The 18,182-nt window shown below is 39.7% G+C and overlaps 1 protein-coding gene across 5 annotated transcripts; it reads left to right on the top strand.

The window, feature by feature from the left end:
- The first annotated feature begins 4,457 nt into the window (after positions 1-4,457).
- Positions 4,458-17,968, top strand: LOC120439408 (zinc finger protein OZF-like). Of its 5 annotated transcripts, XM_039610360.1 has the most exons (6): positions 4,460-4,736; positions 8,051-8,140; positions 12,293-12,727; positions 13,251-13,514; positions 14,100-14,363; positions 16,513-17,968. In XM_039610360.1, the coding sequence occupies exons 3-6, from the start codon at positions 12,517-12,519 to the stop codon at positions 17,595-17,597; spliced, it is 1,824 nt and encodes a 607-aa protein (XP_039466294.1). In that variant the 5' UTR covers positions 4,460-4,736; positions 8,051-8,140; positions 12,293-12,516; the 3' UTR covers positions 17,598-17,968. The 5 variants fall into 5 exon arrangements, with proteins under 5 accessions (XP_039466296.1, XP_039466297.1, XP_039466294.1 ...); XM_039610362.1 differs by lacking the exon at positions 8,051-8,140 and having other exon boundaries at positions 4,458-4,736; positions 13,251-13,303; positions 14,153-14,363; XM_039610361.1 differs by lacking the exon at positions 8,051-8,140 and having other exon boundaries at positions 4,460-4,559.
- Positions 17,969-18,182: the final 214 nt, after the last annotated feature.

The raw sequence follows: 18,182 nt of genomic DNA, 5'->3' as shown, positions 1-18,182 counted from the left end.
GTGTATGAGGATACCGCCCCCTGCTGACGGAGCGAATGAACCCTATTGTAAACTGAATTAGTGTCATTACAAACGTGTGTTAAATTTGATTTAGTGATAGTCGAGTGTGTTTATGCTTGTCTGTGTGGAGAGGATTGATTGGAATAGTGATGATGATGTCCGCTATCACTGTCAATTGTCAGTAAACACTTCATCTGACTGATGAATCTTCACGTGACATATTACAAAGTCTGTATTATTAACTCTGTAATTAGGCGCCATTCTTCTTATTTTACGGCGCTGTTGTTCAATCGGGGGATGCTCTCTGTTGAGGAGAAACGCATGAATTTGTTTGTATACGGATTATCCATTGTTTAAATGTCCCGGTAGTCGAAAAGGAGGCAGAGCTGTTGAGAAATGCTAGGAGCTAACTGGGCGCTAGCCGTATCATTCAAATATATTGAATGTTGCAATGTTGGCAAAGAGAGGAAGTGACGTAAGATTTGCGCATGCGGGGTACCGATCGGGTTTCCGGTACGGATCGGGTAGTGACCAATGACTGTATAAAAGATGGACGACGCGACACCGCCTCCTCCCATTGTGCAAAAATGAAGTCAAAATATCCCGCTTGTGGAGGCTGCCATCTTGCAAATTTGGAGCCAGAGTCTGCGTAGTAGTGACTTGAGGTGGGGCGACTGTGTAACTCTCCCGCCCACACACCCGCTGGACGTGACCGCAAACACGACCCTCTACACTTTTTACGTAGCCCGGCGGCTCGAGTTTTTTGCTTGTTTACCGCGACTGACGACTCGTTTAATTAAGGTAAATACAACCATGTCACTGTTATAAAAAAAAGAAACACAGCTTATCATCTTATAGTTCTAAAATCACTCTGTTGTTAATTCGTTAGCTAGATTAGCCGCTAGCATACGCACTGTGTTGGAGGCTTGTTGCTAGCTAGTTAGCGATGCTACACACCTGTTACTCTAATAGTCTGTGTTATTGAAGGATTCAGCACTTCTTGTTTTTTTTAATCCATTTTTAGACAGCGATGAGATCATCTGCACACTCTACAGAGGCCCAGAGTTACTGTTAATATCAAAAATATAATGCTGTCCTTTGAGATTTTAACATAAGACTGTGAGTGTAATGGATCTAAAACTATTTAAATCTTCAGAGCCCTCTACAGCCTGGTAACATGGAAACTTTAAAAACATCAGCAGAACGTTTCAGTAGTGTAGTCTAATTTGTTATTTTCATTTAATAATAGAGTCCATATTATATCAACAGCTACATTCACCCTGGAGAGAAACTAGTGAGGGAGACCATCAGGACCAAGCTGGGTTTCCTGGGTCCAGAGGTTTGGAGAAACTTCTTCCCTTTCTTTTATCACAGCTGTCCTGCGCCAGAAGTTCTGTTGACCCACTGAGAGAGGCTTCATTTAAGAAAAACTGAAGCTCATCGCATTGATCAAGCAGGACTCACGATCTTCACCAGCAGCTCCCTCACAGGGAAATCTTCAGCACTCCTCTGTAGGCCCGCCCCAGGAGATGGATAAACCCAGCATTTCATGAACACTGTGATGGAGACCTTTGCTTTGTGTAATGTTATAAATACTCAGATACTCCACAGAGGCTCCAGGCTTTTACATAAAGATATTATATTTAGTCCTGTAGAAAGTTAGATATTTAAAAATATATGATCCTCTCTGGTTACTCTGGTATGAATAACTCTGAATCACTTTATGGTAAATAACACACTATCTGCAAAAAACTGTGAAAGAACTCCAGATGACAAGTTTGTAGTTAAACATACAAGTGACGACCTTTGACCTTCATCAGGTTTTATTTAATTGTGTTAGAGAAAATCTCATATGCTCTTCATGCAGCTGAGTACATCAAGTGTTTAAATCGGAAGCTGTGCAGGTCTGAGATCAGCAGCTTTGTGAAACACCAAACTGAGGTCCTGTTAATGCTGATATATATAGTGACACAGTTACATGAGTGATTAATCCTTTTGGTTTTTTGTCTTTAACTTTATCAATAAAGCTGCAGCTTTCACTACGGCACATGTGGTACTTTAACCTTTGCACTGTTTTCATCAGTTCATTTTGCAGTTAACATGTTGGATGATCTGTCTGCTGTCACTGGGTGGTGCTGAGGTCTGAATCTGAGGGCAGCTCCTGTAATCACAAAGACAACAGAACCATCAAACTCAAATATAAATTTTATCCCTCAAAATTGAAATAAAGCTGATTCTTCTGTCCTCACACACTCAGGATCTGAAGTTCTTCTCTTACATTTTTTTCAGTATTACAGTACACTACAGTACTTTAATCCATAGTTCCTGATTGATGAGGAGTTACTGAAGTACAAGCTTTTAAAAAATGTTACTGTCTTTACAGATGTGGCAAGAGACTGAAAACATGCTGTTGTTTGCATATGTTTAATATTCAGCTCTGTACAGGAGCTGCAGCAGGGTGCAGCCTGTTGCTTTTACAGTATAATACTTGTAATAAAAGTACAGTAACGGTAATTAGTGACTGAGCAGCCCGGGGCGTTTCTCTTGATTTTTTTAGTAAATTCATTCACCTGCACAGATTAGCTAAACGAACCCTGACAGCCGAGTGCTCATTTTAGCTAGCTAAGGTCTCAGGAGCTAGCTAAGGACGGTAGTTACGGAGTAGCTTACAAACATGTTTAACTTACCGAAAAAGTGCAGCGGGGCCTCGGGTCCTTCTGTCGGGTAGTCCAGTTTACTGAAGAACACCTCAAGCTGTCAGGTTAAAACACTCGGTCGTGTTTTCGTAGCATAAACGCTGGCCCTCCTCTCAGAGCCTACGCTCTATCTGCTATTCCCGAACAGAGATACGCAAATTTCTCCGTGACTGCAGCTGTCAGTCAAAGCTGCTATGATGACGTTTCACCCTAATTTAACATCAGGACAACAGGAATTAGAATCAAACTTATGGGAAAGGAGACTTCTTGGACATCAATCAGCATGATGAGAACTATTGATAACAAAAGAAAGAATCTTTGGAAAAAAATTATCTGAGGAGAATAAATTTATTTTAGTCTGACCCCAGTCCCATCCGCTAACATGGAGGAGGCGGGGTTATTGACCTATACTGCAGCCAGACACCAGGGGGCGATAGAGACGTTTTGGCTTCATTTTTGGGGAGCTGTCGCGTCGTCCATCTTTTATACAGTCATTGGTAGTGACAGACGGCAGACATTAGATGTACTTAGACCTTGCTGGGAGAAGGTCAGGAGAGAGTTAAAGAGCTTTGGATGGGTGGTGGGGGGAAGAGCAAGGGATCTTAAATTGGATCACTTGGACATATGTCGGCGAGTGCCGAGGCCTGCAATCCCTCCATGGATACTTCCTGAAGCAGCTGTAGATTTTTCTTTGTTGCGCCAGAAGAGTAAGGACGGGGCAGGCGGTCTAGACTCGAATATGGTTCAGGGTTTCATAGATCAGTATTATGGGTATGTGCAGGTATACACGGATGCTTCAAAGAATCCAGCTAGTCAAGTGGGTGTGGCAGTAGTAATTCTGGACTTTATGGTTAAAATAGGGAAGAGGATTAATAATGGATTGTCTGTGTTTACAGGAGAAATGATAGCGATTCTATTAGCAGTGCAGTGGGTGGAAGATTTGAGGCCATTGAAAACAATTATTTGTTCGGATTCCAGTGCAGCCTTGGTTAGCCTACAGAATGGTCATTCGAAAGGTAGGTCAGACATTTTATTAGAGGTTCAGCAAACTCTTTACAGGATACATATGATGGGTCTATCGGTAGTGTTTGTATGGGTCCCGGCTCACTATGGGGTAAGGGGGACTGAAGCAGCGGACAGGTTAGCAAAGGAAGCCACTAATCATGAGACAGTTGATCTGGCGGTGAATTTTGGTCAGGAGGAAGTAAAGAGTATTATTAAGATAGAAATGAGGGTAGATGGCAGAAACAGTGGGAAGAAGACAGGGGGAAGGTGGTTATATAAAATTCAAAGGAGGGTGGGAGTGAGGAGAGCCACAAGAAGGAGTAGGCGAGAGGAGGTGGTGGTGTCAAGACTGAGATTTGGGCATACGGGTTTGAATTCCACACTGTTCTTGATAGGGAAACATGCCTCACTGAAATGTGATTATTGTGGAGCGGATGAAACCTTGGAGCATGTTATTTTGCAGTGTCGGAATTATACGGTAGAGAGGAGACGGTTGGTCCAAAATCTCAGTAGCATTGCTATGAAACTTGATCTTGTAGGGTTGCTACGGAAGGAGTCGGGGGATAAATGTTATCAGGCATTGTTTCAGTTTTTGAGAGAGGAAGGTTGTTTGGGAGGATATGAAGTGGGGTTTTTTTTGTTTGTTTGTTTGTTTGTTTTTTTAGCGTGATTTCTGTCCACACTCCATACCAGTGGTGGCGGTAATGCACCATGCAGTTGTTTGCCAACCGCCAATAATACGTAAAAGTAGAAGAAGAAGAAGAAGAAGAAGGCAGACGGCAGAGGGAAGTGACGTATGAGGAAGTGAAATGAGAACAGAAGTACATGGCGGGAGAGATAATGTCGCAGTGAAATAAGGTAAATATCATAAAATATACTAACAAAAAACAAAGCGGAAAAGGAGAGCAATAACCAGAGTGAAAGTAAGCCTGTAATGTGGAGGAAACGGACAGTGAGCGCAGTGTAACCGTGACAACGAGACACGAGGACGAATTTAAAGTGATCATAAAATCGTCTCCAGACGGGCGTCGTTCGGTGAGTGGAACCAGATTCATCTACAACAGCGATAATTACGCCTGTAGGGAGAATAAGAGTGCTATAATACTGAGAAACGGATCTCTGACGAATGTTTGTAGGGATGTGGTTCAGCAAGGTAAAGACACGACTCTATAACATGCTGGCTTTATCCATAAGATAATAATTTGGTGTGTATTGATGTTGAAAGGGAAAAAGAGAGTTCACAGAGTGTTACTGATTTAATGCGCGGGTCAGCTGTGACAGCAGGTGTTAGTACCTGGGAAAGTCTGAAGTATTTATCACTATTCAGTAGTGCTAAATAAACGATATAAATGCAACTGATGATGAAGAAAAGGCTGAAATTTTAGTAAAGTCACAAGTCAAGCCAGCTTTTTTTACATAGCACATTTAAAAGACATCAAGTAAGTAAAATTTATTTATATACCACTTTTCACAGATAAAAATCCCAAACTGCTCCACAATAAAACCAGAAATATAAATAATAATATAAAACAATCAGAAAATTAAAAACGAGAAGAAAGAAAAGCATGAATAATCATCTCAAGTTCTGCCTTTGACACCAGTAGTCTGAGTTTATAAATGTTACAAACAGTTACGAAACAGTAGTTTGGAGTGTTTCTCAAGTGACAACTTGAACTGTCAAATATGACACCCAAATTTCTGAGGCTCGATTGAACTGAAGGGTGTAAAACCTGATATGCTGCTTAATTTCTGAAAACATGTAATGTGCTTTGAAAATGTATTTTATCCTTTAAAAATGTAGCTCTCGAATAATTTCAGTTTCATTTCTCACCATTCAATTTCAGTTCCAAAATTCAGTTTTGGCTCAATGCTTACATATATGTATAAAAAGAAAATTTACAAGCTGTGATAACTGTTTCTGATCAAATGAAGAGTAGACCGATATATTAAAATTTTCCTTTATTGGGTGAGAAAATCATACCATGTCATAACTGAATTAAGTCTTACAGAATAGATATCAGGGCCTTAAACAGGCTGACTTCTGCTAAATGGGTCAAACTGGGCAGAAAGTATACAACCTGGGCTGACTTGCACCTCTGCATGTCAGTCCGTTTCAATATGTGACCCCGCCCCTTCCCTGGACAGTCAGGGATGAGTGCACTAACATACCTGGAGACTGCCGTTTTAATGAGTGTTTGCGTTCTCGAGTCACACGATAGGTGAGTCCTAGTAAATAATTTTTGAGAATGTGTACGTAACACATCCCTGGCTTTCATTCAAAATCTGTTTATTTTTTATAAATTCTAAATAGCTTCAAGCTCACATTGAGGCCTGTGGGGCACTGAGGCAACAGACAAATTTAAGTGTTTTTGATATATGAATATTTCATACTTTAAGGTTGCCTGTTTATTTAAGGGAGTTGAACAATACATTATAATTGTACCTAATAATACCACAGACGACAGACTAAATAAATAGATTTTAGGTAGATGCAAGTGCGTAGATTTGGTTTTGGCATTGGTGGGGACGGATGATTCAACCACTGAACCCTGCCCTGTTTCTTTTTTTTTTTCCTTTTTGTCTTTGCTTCTTGATAACAAAAGGAGAAATATACTTGCCTACATATGCTATTCTGCATGCTTTTAAACCATTTAAAATTACAATTCATAGTATTATATGTGAATTATATAATGTTAAATTACTATTAAACAAATGACTGACTAAAGTATTTTATACTTTAGTTTACTTCAGCCATATTCCATATAAATCAGGTATCATACAAAAATAAAAATAGCTTCAAATACAGTCATGACAATAAAAGAATATGACTTTAAGGACTTAATAACATTACTTCAGTTATAGTACACCAACATCTCTGATACATTAGCACTAAGGGAACACTGAATGACCTGGTGGGTTTTGTCCATAAAACTACTCATCTAAGATGACCACAAAGTAAAAGATCTCTCAGCAAAATTATGCAACATTTTAGGCACTATTGCCCCGATCAAATCAGTGAGCTGGGATTTTTTATTCTAAACATAAACTACTGTTACAGCAACAGACATGGACTACTGGTGCCCCACACAACAACTCAATGTCCACTATGTGAAGGAGCCAAACACATGCCTTCTCCTCTCGTTAACTGAGATAAACTGCTGGCATATTTGTTTTACATCTATACTGTCCAGTCTCTCCTGGTGGACATGGCACACAGCAGCATTGTTTAATCTCATTTGAGTCATTGTTGACCTGAGCCATGTTTTTAGTCTTCTGAGAGCACTGAAGCTTCTTTCAGCCTCAGTACATGTGTTTTATCCTCAGATTAAAATTATTACTATGTGCTTGATGTGCCTCACCTTTGGCCCTGGCTCTTCCCCTCTGACTGCAATAGGACATATTGCCACCTGATAAAATAACACATTGATTAGTGCCATATAAAAAGTGAGACATGTCAATTCAGATTCTTTGTCAAATATACACTAATGAATCAATTTACATCAGCAGCCTAACAATTGTCATGATAATAAATACTAGTTAATCTATAGCACCAAATCATCAGTCAGTCACCTGTGACCTGGCCTCTTCACCTCTGTCCGAGCTACAACATGGCAGAGCTGCCTCTGTCACCTGATAAATAACAGTGAGACATTCCACATACATGCAGTCACACATGTGCTTCAAATACAGTAATGAACCACCAGGTCATCATCACATTTCACCTGTGATCTTGTGTCACCGTTACTCTCTGAGCTTTGTGTTGGTTCTTCTGTCACCTGACAAATAGGACATACATGACAATAAGAATAAAATGTGTAGCTGCTTCAGTGTTTCTGTCAATTTGTGCAGATCTTGACTCATCAGTAATGTTTGTAGGGTGAGTACATTTTTAAAACAATTTGTGCAAACTGCACTACAAGGTGGAATATTTGCAAAATCATGACTACCTCATGATATTTTGTCTCAAAAATTAACCCTATGAATATGTCAGTGCCATTAGGATGAAATTATTGTGTCACCAACATTTTAACGTTAGACATAATTTTAACAGCCTCTGTAAACTAATATCCTGACTTGCTCGAGGCTCCGTTTTCTCTGACAGTTTCAATCAAAATTAGAAATGCTACTCTGGGAGACTGAGATAAGTAATAGTGCTAACTAACACGTTATTCATGGTTACATACAATTTTTAGACTGATGTTGGCCAAAGCCTAGCATAGCCTGTAACGTTATTATGACGGACACATTTTATGAGTGAACTTGACTTTAAGTGACTTACAGGTTTCTTTGAAAAATACTTTATATCCAGGTTCTTCCTTTTTGCTGCCATCCTCCTCTCCTCCTTGCAGGTCCTCGCAGCGCAGGCTTGCCGCTGTTAAAACTAAACAGAGCTCCCTGAAAGGCACAGCCAATCACATTGGCCATATTTGTCACATGAGGTAGGACTCCAGTAGAGAACGTAATTTAACTCTTTCTGCACCGCTGGTTGAATGAGACGTTGACAGATCGTTTTTTTCTTTCTATCGGGTTTGTTTTTCTTTACTCGAAGAGATCAAATTATTGGTGGGGACAATTCAATAATTGCTGGATATTGGTGGGGACATGTCCCTTCCGTCCATGCCAAATCTACACCCATGGGTAGATGCTTGTGCATTCTTAAAGTCTTAACTGAGTAGGACTGGGCGATATGACCCAAAATTCATATCTCGATATTCTTTAGTTGGATGGCGATCTACGATATATATCTCGATATTTTTTAAAGCCATAAAGTAAGAACAAAAAAAAGAGTTCTTAGTCAAAGCTGTGTCCCAAATCTCACACAGGCACTTTTATTAACATACAGCGCAGATTTACAAGAAAAAATTACTCAGAAATAAATTATCAGCATTTATTAAATAATAATGCTCCATAAATAAAATAAAACAATGTTGTTTTTGTGCATAACAAAAGGCTCACAATTGTGCAGTCAAAATGTAAACCAAAAGATGCTGAACATAATAACAAAGACAGACAGATTTCGCAGCTCCTCTGTTCCCAGGTTCTACTGCGTGACTGACAGCCTGGAGTTTGAAATCCTCTTTGTAACCATGTCTCTTAACCTGTGCCATTTGCGATCCTTATACACACACAGTACGGTAATATTACGTTGAAGCACAGTACGTATTACTCCGCTAGGCTCCTCGGTAGCCGTAATGCTCCAACAATCCATTGTTTTTTTTTTTTTTCAAGTGGACATAAATATCTCTAACATTGATTTGTTCACATTTGCTAATCTTAATTTTTTAAGAGAAATGTGTTTTTTGAGTTTGTACACTATATGCATATTGCACCATTTCCTTTTTCAGTATTTGTCTGTGGTGCATTTTTCTCTGTTTTAACAAAAGGGGAACAAAGGACATTTAAGTCAATCTAAAATGATTTGTTTTAATTTTTACATGGTCTTACTGAGGTGATGCAAAGTGAAACATGCATTATTGGTTTTTTTTGGTAATGTGCTGGAAAAGCTTGAAAATTGACCTTGAAAGTGCTTAAAAAGTGCTTGAATTTGACCCTGAAAAATTTGTACCCTGATTCTGCTACTGATACATAATTTAAGTTTCTGAATATTAAACTTGTTACTGCCTTTAATAGTGTTTAACTTAACTTTCTCCCACACTGAAAACACTTAAATGATAAAATTATTTTAACATTACCTAATAAGACTGATTCAGGACAGATAATTAGTAACTTTTCATCAAGCGGTCCCTGTTTTGGTCGAAAGCATCGCACCGGCTGCAAGCAATATCATCTGCTAATTATGCCAGGTGACATTAATAGCAAAGAGACAAAGTAGATTTTGAAATATGGGGAAAGCCAAAAAACTGTGCTTCCTCCACTTCTGTACCATTGATTCATTAATGTTGAATTCTATCACATCTGCTCTATTCCCGTGTTGTTTCAGTATATTAATGACTAACCTCATATTGTGGATTGATTATCTCAGTTGTTCTCCTGACTGAAGTTTGGTCCGTTTACAGCATCCTGACTGATTACATTTGTCCCTAACTATCAGGAACCCTCACTTAACTTTTTGAGTGGAAAAAAGTTGGCGTTCATCCTCCAGCTTCACTGTGTTTATATTATGCTAACATAGCTGTGTCGCTAGCGATCACGTAGCACATCATTATGTACCAGCTAGTCCAACTTAAGTAACCCTACAAAAGTCACTGCTGTTTAGTTTTCTGTTTTCATTTCTGTTGGAAGTGATAGCAGAGCTGTGCGTTTGAATTTTTTCTGAATTCTCTCAATCAGAACACGGTAAATCATGTTTAGGTGGTGTTAAATATCCCAATTCTTTGATCTTTGGGCTGCAGGAAGAACAACACTCGGTGTATAAATGCTCAATCAACAATCTTTATTGATGAGCATTAAAACGTCTAGACGGAAGATGTGGACAGGAGGGTGTCTGCCAGATCTCAAAGTGTCTGACCGTTTCTCACATTCTTATAGCGTCAGCCCCCCTTCCACTCTTCCATTCTTTCTCTATCTCAGTGAGCCTAAGTTATGACATTGGCTTCCTGTGCAGTATGTTCTGTTCTTCCTAATCAGACAAATAAGGCCATGATTCTCTGAAAACAGTATTTCTTATAAATCAGCAGTATAATGCATCATAAAACAATGTAATTCAGTTATTCATTCACAATAAATCAGCAGTCTAATGTATTACAAATCAGTCTAATAAATGTAATAGTTATCACCTTATTCTAAGTCAGGAGAATAATGCAACCTAAAACTACATAATGATTTCAGTCTTTAATTAGAGGTATAACGTCGCATAAGATTGTATAATAATCTCACAGTGGAAACTTGCGAGCTAACTTCTAACTCCGTTAAATTGTATATGTTCTGTTTTCATGGATGCCTGGACGTTCAACTTAATTGTTACCTGGTAAAGCAGCAGCGCTGATCATTTTATTAAAGATGGAAAACATTTAGACAGTTTTTAACTCTGTGATGGCAGAGTGTTCGTTTGACTTTGACCTGAAGCGGAGTTTTGGACCCATATTACTCCATGAGGCTCTTGACTATGGTAGCCGTAATGCTCCGACAATCCATCAAGCGGTGCGGCTTCGTAGTTTACCAAAGTCGTACTAAACCATTTTTGACAGATTTTTGAGCACTGTGTACCACATAAAATTGGTTCAAGGTCAGTAAGCACAACTGGATTATAAGGCGCCCTGTCAATTTTTGAGAAAATTTTAGGATTTTAAGTGCACCTTATATTGCGGAAAATACAGTATACAGAGGAAAAGAATAAATCATTACCGCACATGCTTCAAATTATACAGCGATATGGTTTTTAGGCCATATCACCCGGCCCTAGTGCAAAGCCTCACAGATGACGTGTAGCAGTGGGTTCCTCAGTCTGTTCTCACTCTGGACACTTGCAGTTGTCACAAATGGAAATAAGCTGGAGTAGCTGCAGGATTCAAACACAAGTGTAACTGATAAATACATATTCATACTTATACTAAACAATCAGAGAAAGGAAAATGGAGAGAAGGGAAATGTGCAGGACAGACAGATCAATGGAGCACCTTTCTTTTAGCCTAACAAGATAACCGTCAGCTCGATAAAACTAAATAAGTGACATGATATTCAGAAAAAAGTTTAAAAGTTTAAAGTTTACTCTTTAACCGTCCCACTTGAGCCGTATATCCACAGTCACTGCCACGCTATGAATCCTGGGATAGGTTGAGCCACCAAGGATACACCCAACCCATCCTTGAAATCCGGGAAAAAGGAGGACGCATTTGTGGGCCGCATTTGGAGCAGACTTTTAACTGGGATAGCCTTCATCACCTGGCTGTGGCATAATCGGCCTCCAAAGGATGCGTCCTATGAATTGGGACACAGCTATTGACTTATCTTGGACTTTATTTAATTTAGACACACAGTCAGAAATGTTTTGAGATTATTTAAAAATGATATTGTGCTCATAAATATATTATTTGTTTGTAATATTGATTAGTGTGTAATTAAATCGTCTAGTAAATTGATGCATTCTCATAAACGTGTTGGATGAATCCAGTGTGCATTTTAAATGCTCAGCAAACTGCAACATGAAAGGATGGTGTGTGTTACAACATGTTAGCCCACATGAGAGAGTTGACTTCAAGTGATATTAAACTGTTTAATATTAGATATGAAAAAGGCACAATCCCATCAGTCAGGAAGCAGATAATAGTAAACTAGTTAAAAACCCATCGTATTGTTGGGGAAGACCATGGAGAGAATGAAAACAGATGAAGCTGATTTTTAGATACTAACAGTCTCTTCTCTGGGGATCAGAGTGGGTTTCATAAAGAAAGAGGGACGATGGATACTTTATTATGTTTGGAATCAGAAATCAGGAAAGCTCAAACAAATAAGGAAATGATGATAGCTGTCTTCTTTAATACAGCCATACAACATGTTATGGAAAGAGAGACTCCTCATTAAACTCAGAAATCTACGAGTAAATGGTAAATTGTGATTGCTACAAGTTATAAAATTGATGAAAGAATATAATTATACTTGTTTTTCCTGCTATTCTCCTGTCCACACTCCAGTCCAGTAGGCGGGATTAATGCACCTGTAAGCTGATTTGTCAAACGCCATCAAGCCCCGAAGAAGAACGGAGGAGGACAGCACTACTGTGGTAGAGGAGCGGTGTGTGTGCAGACATGGCTGCTGTTGATGAATCGAACTGAACTTAGAGGAGAGACACAAACTAAAGTATTGATCCCGTCACATCAGTGTGGATCTGATACCAACGTCTGTATCGCTTCTATTGATGCTTGTATCGATCCGCTCAGCTCCAGTTGAAGCAGCAATGAGTTCATTTCAGTATCTGAGAGAGTTCATCAAGGAGAGACTAACTGCTGTTTGTGAAGAAATCTTCTCAGAGGTTCAAAAAACCATCGTCCAGTATGAGGAGGAGATCAACCGTCTGCACAGACTGCTGGATATCAGCTGGAAACCCGACAGAAACTCACACATCATAGGTATGGACATGTTTTTAACTCTGTGCTGTTCAAGCTCAGATTCTTCAGTGTGACTGACTTTACTAGAAGAAGTTAAACTGGGTATTTATCAGTGCTGTGGGTCAGTGTCCAGTGATGGACTATGTTGGACTGGTGCTGGTTCATGGTTACTGATAGGTTAGGTTTTAAAACATTTTAATTCATTGATTTATTAAACTTTTTTTTTCTCTAACAGATTCCAGTGTTGAGTACATCAGGCGTCAGTGTTTTAGATCCTCTGTGAACACTGAGACTGTGCAGTAAGGATTTAGTTAGATGTCAGCAGAAAACACATTTAACAAGTTGTTAACAGACTTCTCTGAAGTTGAAGTGAAGCTTCATTTAAAGAAGGATTTCACACACTGATGTTTTCATGGTGTCACCCTGCAGTTTAGTTTGGTGAACTTCATTGCTAACATGTTAGCATGTAGCTTTTAAAAGATAGTTTGAGTTTTTATATCAACACATTTGTAATTATTGTTCTTGTGTTTCTTTGTTCCTCAAGACCTCCCACAACAACATGACTGTGAGGAAGAGGAGGGTCTGGATGAGCAGCAGGTCTGTAACCAGGAGAGGAACTCCAGTCTGGACCAGGAGGACCCAGAGCCTCCACAGATTAAAGAGGAACAAGAGGAGCTCTGCAGCAGTCAGGAGGGAGAGCAGCTTGGACTGAAGCAGGAAGCTGAAGGCATTATTGTCTGGACTGATGAAGAGCAGCTCAGACAGATGGAGACCATCTGTAAACCTGAGATAAAGTTACACAGAATAGGTATTAAAACATCACAGTTTTACATAACAGTGAATATGACTCATGGGTGTCACAGTGGAACAGTGGTTAGTGAAGGACACAAATGTGTCCTTCATTTCACCAGATTTGAAGGATGGGTCAGGTATATCCTTCGTGGCCCAACCTATCCCAGGAATCATAGCGCGCCTCAGCCAATTTACGTTCCCAACAATGGTGGCAGCTACTTAGTTTTAATATTACCCTTATTACTCTTTCTGGGTCACAAAATTAACTTTTAACATATTTTCAGGCGAGAAATGTAGCTGTGTAAAATTCAGATATCTGCACAGTTTATCAGGACATCACTTATTTGCAAAAGTGCTCTGACGTTTTCAGAGACGTCTGTTACCCACCAGCTCGATAGCTAGCCATGGGTTCAAGGCACAAGAAGAACACCGAACTCACAGAGTTTTCAAACCTCCTAATTTTTCGCATTTTTACATTTTAAATTTCAGTGGTATATGTGAGCAACATGCTCAAGATGTAGAGATCTGCTAATGGTTTAGACCAGTAAATATTTTCTCAAATGTTTGTTTTGCTATCATTTTGTCCCCTTTGTGCCTTTAGATGTTGTACAGCAGCATGCTTTTAAGGAAGAGGAGGTTCTTACAGACCAGCAGGTCTGTAACCAGGAGAGGAACTCCAGTCTGGACCAGGAGGACCCAGAGCCTCCACAGATTAAAGAGAAACAGGAGGAACTTTGCAGCAGTCAGGAGGGAGAGCAGCTTGGACTGAAGCAGGAGGCTGAAGGCATTATCGTCTGGACTGATGAAGAGCAGCTCAGACAGATGGAGACCATCTGTAAACCTGAGATAAGGTTACACAGAATAGGTATGTAAAACTGATGTTTTATTAAAAGTGAATATGACTCACAGGAGTCACAGTGGAACAGTGGTTAGCACTGTTGGCTCACAGCAACAAGGTCCTGAGTTTGACTCCACCATGTGTCCGGGCCTTTCTGTGTGGAGTTTGCATGTTCTCCCCTTGTTCACTCTCCAGAGACATGCAGACAGCTGGGTTAGGTTAATAGGTTGCATTTATTTTCAGAGTCACAGGAAGAATTGAAGGCCTAAAAGTAAAAAGCAGCATGAATGAATCTCTTCGGCCTAATTTTCTGTTTTCACACTTCCACCATTAATTCATGCAAAAAGGTGAAAATTGGTGCATAAGAATTCAGCAGAATAAAAGATGTGAAACATCTGAGTTTAAAAATTTCCACCCACTGCTCAGGAAAAATCTGCACAGAGACACAAAGCCAACAACACAAGTTTCATTTTGTTCTGTTATCAGTTTAAGTTAAAGAATTACATGTTTCCTCTGCAGCATGGAATTGGTGAGATTTGAACAGTTTACAGGTCTGGGTAAGTATGAATAAATATTTCTATTCTGTTCTGGAAAATATTGAATTCAGAGTTTCTAAACTGAAATTTATCAGACGAAGACCGTTTTTATGGCATTTCAGGCACAGCCAAAACGTTTACCACTGTGTAAGAGAGCTCTGCTCCAGCATGCCTTCTTATAACTATAGCCAATCCAGACATCCACATTCATTTAACAAAAAACATTTATTTATTTCTAGGGCTGCCACGATTAGTCGACCATCAAAATCGTTGATGACTAATTTAATAGTCAACGTGTCGTGTGAAGTTTTATAAGATTTAAGATTGTAATAATGGACTGCATGTACAAGAATGACAGCTGCCGTTATACCCCGAAGAAGAAGTAGTGTTCGGTATTGTAGCTGTGTCCAAATTCAGGGCCTGCATCCTTCGGAGTCTGCATTTGTAGGCCGATTACGTTTGCAGCGATGCAATGAAGGCTGTCCAAATTTGAAGACTCCTCCAAATGCGGCCTACAAATGTGTCCTTCATTTCACCAGATTTGAAGGATGGGTCAGGTGTATCCTGCGTGGCCCAACCTATCCCAGGAATCATAGCGCGCCCCAGCCAATTTACATTCCCAACAATGGTGTGTTGCAAAAACCAGTTTCACCCCGGTTCGTGTATTCGTCAGGCCTCCAGAAAGAACACCGGGACTCAGTAGTCAATTAACAATACTTTTATTAATACACACTTATTGATTATACCTTCTAGAAGGGAGATGTACAGAACCCCGGACTTTCTCTGCAGATCTCAACCCCTTTGTCTGTTACATGCAGTTTTGTATAAGTGACCCCCCTTCTAAACCCTCTACGAGGTGCCATAAAACCAAGTGCTATGTTTACATACTTTTACTTGTGTGTGTGCGAGCACGTGAATGCCTACATGTGCGCGTTCCCGCGTGTCTATGTGAGTGCTCGTGAGTGACTGTGTGCGCATACCTGATATGTGCGTGCACGTGAGTGAGTGTGCATATAGGTGTGGGAGTATATCAGTTAAAGCACTGTGGGTGTGTGTCTCTATGTACGTGACTCCCTAGAGGTCATAAGAACCCATCTCCCTTCCAGACCACAGTTATCCAGTTACAAATCTACTTCTAAGCTCATGACACAATCAGGCCTTTATTACATTGAGGGCAGTGTCAGTGTCTCTACAATAATTCTAGATTCTGTCTTAACACATTTCTAAACTCTAAAATAAGCTAAACATCCCTACAAATGGCAGCTACTTAGTTTTAATAGTACTCTTTCTGGGTCACAAAATTAACTTTTAACATATTTTCAGGCGAGAAATGTAGCTGTGTAAAATTCAGATATCTGCACAGTTTATCAAGACATCACATTTTTGCAAAAGTGCTCTGACGTTTTCAGAGACGTCTGTTACCCACCAGCTCGATAGCTAGCCATGGGTTCAAGGCACAAGAAGAACACCGAACTCACAGAGTTTTCAAACCTCCTAATTTTTCGCATTTTTACATTTTAAATTTCAGTGGTATATGTGAGCAACATGCTCAAGATGTAGAGATCTGCTAATGGTTTAGACCAGTAAATATTTTCTCAAATGTTTGTTTTGCTATCATTTTGTCCCCTTTGTGCCTTTAGATGTTGTACAGCAGCATGCTTTTAAGGAAGAGGAGGTTCTTACAGACCAGCAGGTCTGTAACCAGGAGAGGAACTCCAGTCTGGACCAGCAGGACCCACAGCCTCCACAGATTAAAGAGAAACAGGAGGAACTTTGCAGCAGTCAGGAGGGAGAGCAGCTTGGACTGAAGCAGGAGACTGATACTTTCAAGGTGACATCCGCTTATGAGGAAAGTTCCCACAGTGAACCAGAACCAAACAGTGAGCAGCTCTTTTCTCACACCTCTCCTGAAGCAGAGAGCCGAGATTATGAAGTAAATGGGCATGTGGACTCAAGATCAACTAGAAATGAAGAGCTGAAGAAGAGACATCACAGTCAGAGAGTAGACAATGCTCCTGTGTCAGTGAGTCAAAGTAGAACGGACACAAAGAACAAGTCTGTACAATGTGACGTGTGTGGAAAAACTTTACCTGATAAATACAAACTGATTGCACATCTAAGAGTTCACACAGGTGAGAAGCCGTATTCTTGTAGCACCTGTGGGAAAAGATTTTCTGACTCATCGGCGTCAAAAAAACACATGAGAATTCACACAGGTGAGAAACCTTATTGTTGTAGCACCTGTGGGAAAAGATTTTCTGACTCATCAGCGTTCAAAACACACAGGAGAGTTCATACAGGTGAGAAGCCATATTCTTGTAGCACCTGTGGGAAAAAATTTGCTACCTCATCAGCGATGAAAACACACATGAGAATTCACACAGGTGAGAAGCCATATTGTTGCAGCATGTGTGGGAAGAAAATTGGTACCTTGTCATCATTCAAAACACACATGAGAGTTCATACAGGTGAGAAGCCATATTGTTGTAGCACCTGTGGGAAAAGATTTGCTGACTCATCAGCGTTAAAAAAACACATGAGAATTCACACAGGTGAGAAGCCATATTGTTGTAGCACCTGTGGGAAAAGATTTGCTGACTCATCAGGATTCAAAACACACACGAGAATTCACACAGGTGAGAAACCGTATCCTTGTAGCATCTGTGGGAAAAGGTTTGTCGATAAGCTACAATTAAAGAAGCACATGAGAATTCATACGGTGTAAAACGTATATACTTAGAAAATGTGGGACAACTGTGAGTCATCGCTGAACACCTGAGTGAAAAGATGATCCATATTCAAATCATTTTTTTCTTCTTTTTTTTTCCAGAGCAGTAAAGAACTCTCAGCATTGTTTGTTCAGTTTATTACATTATTCTATTAATTGTATCAGGAAAACTGATCTTACATTTCATGAGGGTTAAAGTTCAGTATGCTCCTGTTCTATTGGTTCATTGTTTAGCTGTGTTGTTTATTATTATTGCTTTATATCCTATAATGGGAGAAATGGACCCCAAACCAGTATTCTGGTTAATAGTTTTAATCCTTTGCTAAACTGAGTTTTTGTCATAATAAAAATGAAGAAATTGAGCAACAGTGAAGAATTGTGTTTATTCTTGTAAGGGAGCAAAAGTATCAAAAACCAAGTTTCATGCTTGAAACTTGGTATTTGATACCAAGTCCACAGTACATTTTGTCAGTCCCAACCTCCTTTGCCATAAAACTGTCACACGATAACTCATTTCCTTCTAAAGGCTTTTGAGAAGCCTCTAGAACAGGGGTCTCAAACTTGCGGCCCGCAGGCCATTTG

The sequence above is a fragment of the Oreochromis aureus genome, linkage group 3, assembly GCF_013358895.1.
Source record: "Oreochromis aureus strain Israel breed Guangdong linkage group 3, ZZ_aureus, whole genome shotgun sequence".
Classification (NCBI taxonomy): domain Eukaryota; kingdom Metazoa; phylum Chordata; class Actinopteri; order Cichliformes; family Cichlidae; genus Oreochromis; species Oreochromis aureus.
Note: the sequence above shows the minus strand (reverse complement) of the source record. Positions and strands in the feature narration are given on the sequence as shown.

Bases quoted from the DNA above. Each gene is read 5' to 3' on its own strand.
- LOC120439408 (XM_039610361.1), top strand. From the start codon at position 12,517: ATGCTTGTATCGATCCGCTCAGCTCCAGTTGAAGCAGCAATGAGTTCA. The intron at 12,728-13,250 runs GTATGGACATGT...TTGTTCCTCAAG, and splicing joins CAGAAACTCACACATCATAG to ACCTCCCACAACAACATGAC. The intron at 14,364-16,512 runs GTATGTAAAACT...TTGTGCCTTTAG, and splicing joins GATAAGGTTACACAGAATAG to ATGTTGTACAGCAGCATGCT.